This window comes from Triticum dicoccoides, chromosome 5B (assembly GCF_002162155.2).
Source record: "Triticum dicoccoides isolate Atlit2015 ecotype Zavitan chromosome 5B, WEW_v2.0, whole genome shotgun sequence".
NCBI lineage: Eukaryota > Viridiplantae > Streptophyta > Magnoliopsida > Poales > Poaceae > Triticum > Triticum dicoccoides.
In genome coordinates, this window is record NC_041389.1 from 585,747,756 (window position 1) to 585,751,477 (window position 3,722).

The following is a 3,722-nucleotide window of genomic DNA, read 5'->3' on the forward strand; positions in this document are numbered from 1 at the left end:
CACAAACTATCTTTGGTATTTCCCGCATGAAAACACATAATGTTTTTGAATACATATATATAATGTTTTTGATCCTAGTTTCACACCGTTGAACGCTTATACTTCTATCATCGTCGATCATACACAATAATTTATTTTGATATAGTCGCCCAGCAAACATTGCCTGTGCAACTAACATTTCTTCTTATATCATTTTTTGTTTACATTTGTTTCTTTTAAATTTCTTCACTATATATTTTTTAATTTTTTTCCTTGAGTGAAAAATCAACTATATTGTGAAGGTGTTTTTTCATTTGTATATCGTGTCGGGTTTTTGTTGGAGACAATATTTCCTAGAGGAAAATGAAGTTTTTTGGTGTGTCGTTGTGGTGTCTTTACACGTGGTCTCGGTGCCCGTTGGTGGTGGTCGTTTGAGCCTCTTGAGATGTCCTATCCACGCTTAAATCATGGAATTGCTGCTATAACACACACATGGATCGACCCATGAGCTCTCACTCGCTTAGTCAAAGGGAGGGTGTCGCAACTGCAACTGTCACAACACTCACGCAATTGGTGCAATCAAATTGGTTTTACTCGAACATTCAGATTGTTACATGGCTCGCTAATACCAAGCATGAATATAACCCCAGTTATATTCGCAATGATTTTTGTCCAAATACTTGGTGCACTTTTTTGATATGTGACATTTTTCAAAAATACATGGTGAACATGTTTCATGCGATAAACATTCTTACGTACATACATATTTTTTTAATTTTTCACAGATTTTTTTTCTTTTCGAGCTGTTTAACATTTTATTTTTTAGGCAATTCATTTGTAAAAATTTAATAATGTTTGGCATAAAACAAGGCAGGGCCCAGGCAAAGGCTCCTCCGAGCTATTGTTTTCGAGCAAAAAAACTAAAAACAACAACAGAAAAACGCTCCCTAAATAAGGGTAAGGGCCCAGCTGCTTCATGCTTCTGTTCGTCAACAACAAACAACGGACAACTTTCGTTATTGTACACTGGCCCATAAAAAGACAACAAACAACGAACGGCCCAGGAAGAAGTAGCGACAATATAGAACGACCACACCTTTTGTACACAGATGGATGACGTCATGTAGTTCTAAAAAAAAGATGGATGACGTCATGTGAATGAGACCAATTTATATTTCATTCAGGTGAGTTCTAGGCACTCCCAAAAAAGAAAGTCGTGATTCTCACAACTTTGGTCTCGGGCTCTCGGCCAAGTTCTTCCTCATCTCCACCATCATCGGGCGGGAAAAAATAAATCAGCGGAGAGTGCATACACAAAATAATCGGCTGATGAAGACTAACAATGTTTAGTTGACTATAAGTAACAGCAAAACGTGCTTATCCATATGTGCCATTAGTTAGGTTCCACTTGCACATTGGCAGGAGCAAGGAAAGGACGGCTGGCATAGTGGGATATTAAGGTGTACGTAGGGAACCAGCTGGTGTCGATCTTTGCTTGTGATCTAGGGCAGAGATGAATTCCTCCGCGCACCTAGCTCCAACTTGGAAGTGATCAAGGTCAATCCACACATGCATGATCAATTATACTGTATGTATCATCGAAGTCACGAAATGGTAATCAAAGATGGTCTATTCGAAGACTAAAGCGCGCGGAGATTTGCTCATAGTCCTCAGACATATTAAATTGGACGACACGCAGAGCTGGACGAAATGTTCTTCTTCTGTTCCCTTCCGGTCAGGGCAAATTAAACCAGGCGAGGAACAAGTAGTTCACTAGCGTACGTAGAACCTGATGAGAACAGGAGCAGCTAGCATAGTGTAAACGGGCATAAATATCACCTGGCCGGCCGGTGAGCGGGGGTACGTGAGTCCATGTGACAAAACAAACTGTTCTGCGCTAGGCTCGCGGTCGCCATGACAGCACGCGAGAGCGGAGGTGCCCTGGGCCTCCCAAACGATATATAAACGAACCTACTGCTGTCTGCACACACCACACAAAGCACAGCACGAAAAGCACAAGAGAACCTGATTCTTCTTCTTCTTCTTCTTCTTTCAGATTAACCAGTCCAACAAGAAGAGCCCGCCGTGGTTTTCTAGGTAATAATCCAACTTTCTAAGTTAGACATGGAGGCGGTGGAACTGGCGGTGGTGGTGAGCTGCGAGTGCTGCGGCCTGGAGGAGGAGTGCACCGGCGAGTACATCGGCGGCGTGAGGGCCTACTTCGGGGGCCGGTGGCTGTGCGGGCTGTGCTCCGAGTCCGTCAAGTACGAGGCCGGCTGCAGCAAGCGCAGCGCGGCCATGGGCATGGAGGAGGCCGTGCGGGCGCACATGGCCTTCTGCCGCATGCTCAGGCGCGGCGGCCCCGCGGAGCGCGTGGCCGAGGGCATGTGCCAGATGCTTAGGCGCACCGCGTGCGGGAAGCACCGGGCCACCTCATCGTCCTCGTCGCGGCGGACAGCGCCGGCGATGGTGGCGTCAGCGTCCGGGCACCACCGCGCCTCGGTGCCGTCCGCCTGAGTTGATGTCTGCTTCTTGCGACGAGGTGCATGCTTCGGACATACGTCTTCCTCACCACAGCTTAGATGCATGCCATGTGATAGTACTAGTATATTTTGTTTTGAATCTATTCCGGAAACTATATACAAGTGATGGAGTACTGTATGTAGTACGAGGTTAAAGTTCAATTAATCTTCACATGAGGATCTTGATCTACCCAACGACCGAGCAGCTCTTCTTGGCGTCTATCCTTTCGAGGTGTAACATTCGATCTGCTTGAAAGTTGTTTCTTCTTTGTTGCGGTTCCCTGTCCGTCAGAATGATCTTGCACTTGTTCTTCAGAGTGTTTTTCTTTTTTTGTTTCTTTGCGCACTGGCTTGAGTTTTCGACCCGATCGACGAGACGAGGCCATGGCCGGGCCCGTCGGCTTCGTCGTCTGTTGCTTTCGCTATCCTCGCCCTCAACACACGTGCACAAACATGAGAGGTTGATACTGCTAGTGCATGCTCACCCGTTGGAGAATTTTGTTTAGATAATGGATGGAAGAAAACTTCTCCCGTGGAGAATCAAATGCGAGTCACCCGAGGATTTGTGTCCACTGCAAGTATGTATGATAGACGTACCCTGAGTACAAAAGCTCTGGCATGCATCCTAGCTTGACACTTGTTGCCTACCAAGCCAACTGCTTTTTTGAGAGATACCAATCTAAGTACTTAGAGGTTCTCTAGCAGATCGTGTAATAACTCATCCCGTAAGTCGTTTAGAGGATCCCATAAAACAGTTTTTACACGTTTTTACAGTGTGGCGTGTGCTCGCACAGAATAGATCCAGTAAAAATCTTTGATTTCAGACGTGGAGCCTATTTATCAGCAATTGCATTTATAATAGGGTCCCTAGAAAATAGCATAAAACACTCTAAAATGAAATCTAGATTACAATTGGATCCAGGCCGCTCCAGTGCAACACCGCATGCTCCCGCCGCCCTGCCGCTGTTGGCGCGAACCTCGTCGGACGCGGCCGAGCTCCTGCTCGCGCCCTGCTCATGCTAGCTAGCTTGCGCGTTGCTGTTGCGCCGGTGGTGAGCGGCGGGCGGCAGCTCGCAGGCAGTGACGGGCGGCGGTGGCGGCGGCAAGATTTGGCTGGAGTCAAGCTCGGATGACCATGCCACCGGCTGCGAGGGAAGCGGTTGGGGCTGAAATTTTCCTCCCATCAAGAATAGAGAATACTGCAAAAGGAGGGCGAAATCT

At 46.9% G+C, this 3,722-nt stretch overlaps 1 protein-coding gene across 1 annotated transcript; it reads left to right on the forward strand.

Annotated features, from left to right (window-relative positions):
- The first annotated feature begins 1,877 nt into the window (after positions 1-1,877).
- LOC119306225 lies at positions 1,878-2,775 on the forward strand. The gene has a single exon (XM_037582507.1). The coding sequence runs from the start codon at positions 2,104-2,106 to the stop codon at positions 2,494-2,496; it is 393 nt and encodes a 130-aa protein (XP_037438404.1). The 5' UTR covers positions 1,878-2,103; the 3' UTR covers positions 2,497-2,775.
- Positions 2,776-3,722: the final 947 nt, after the last annotated feature.

Excerpts from the sequence above, each read along its gene's own strand:
- LOC119306225 (XM_037582507.1), top strand. The coding sequence starts at position 2,104 with ATGGAGGCGGTGGAACTGGCGGTGGTGGTGAGCTGCGAGTGCTGCGGC.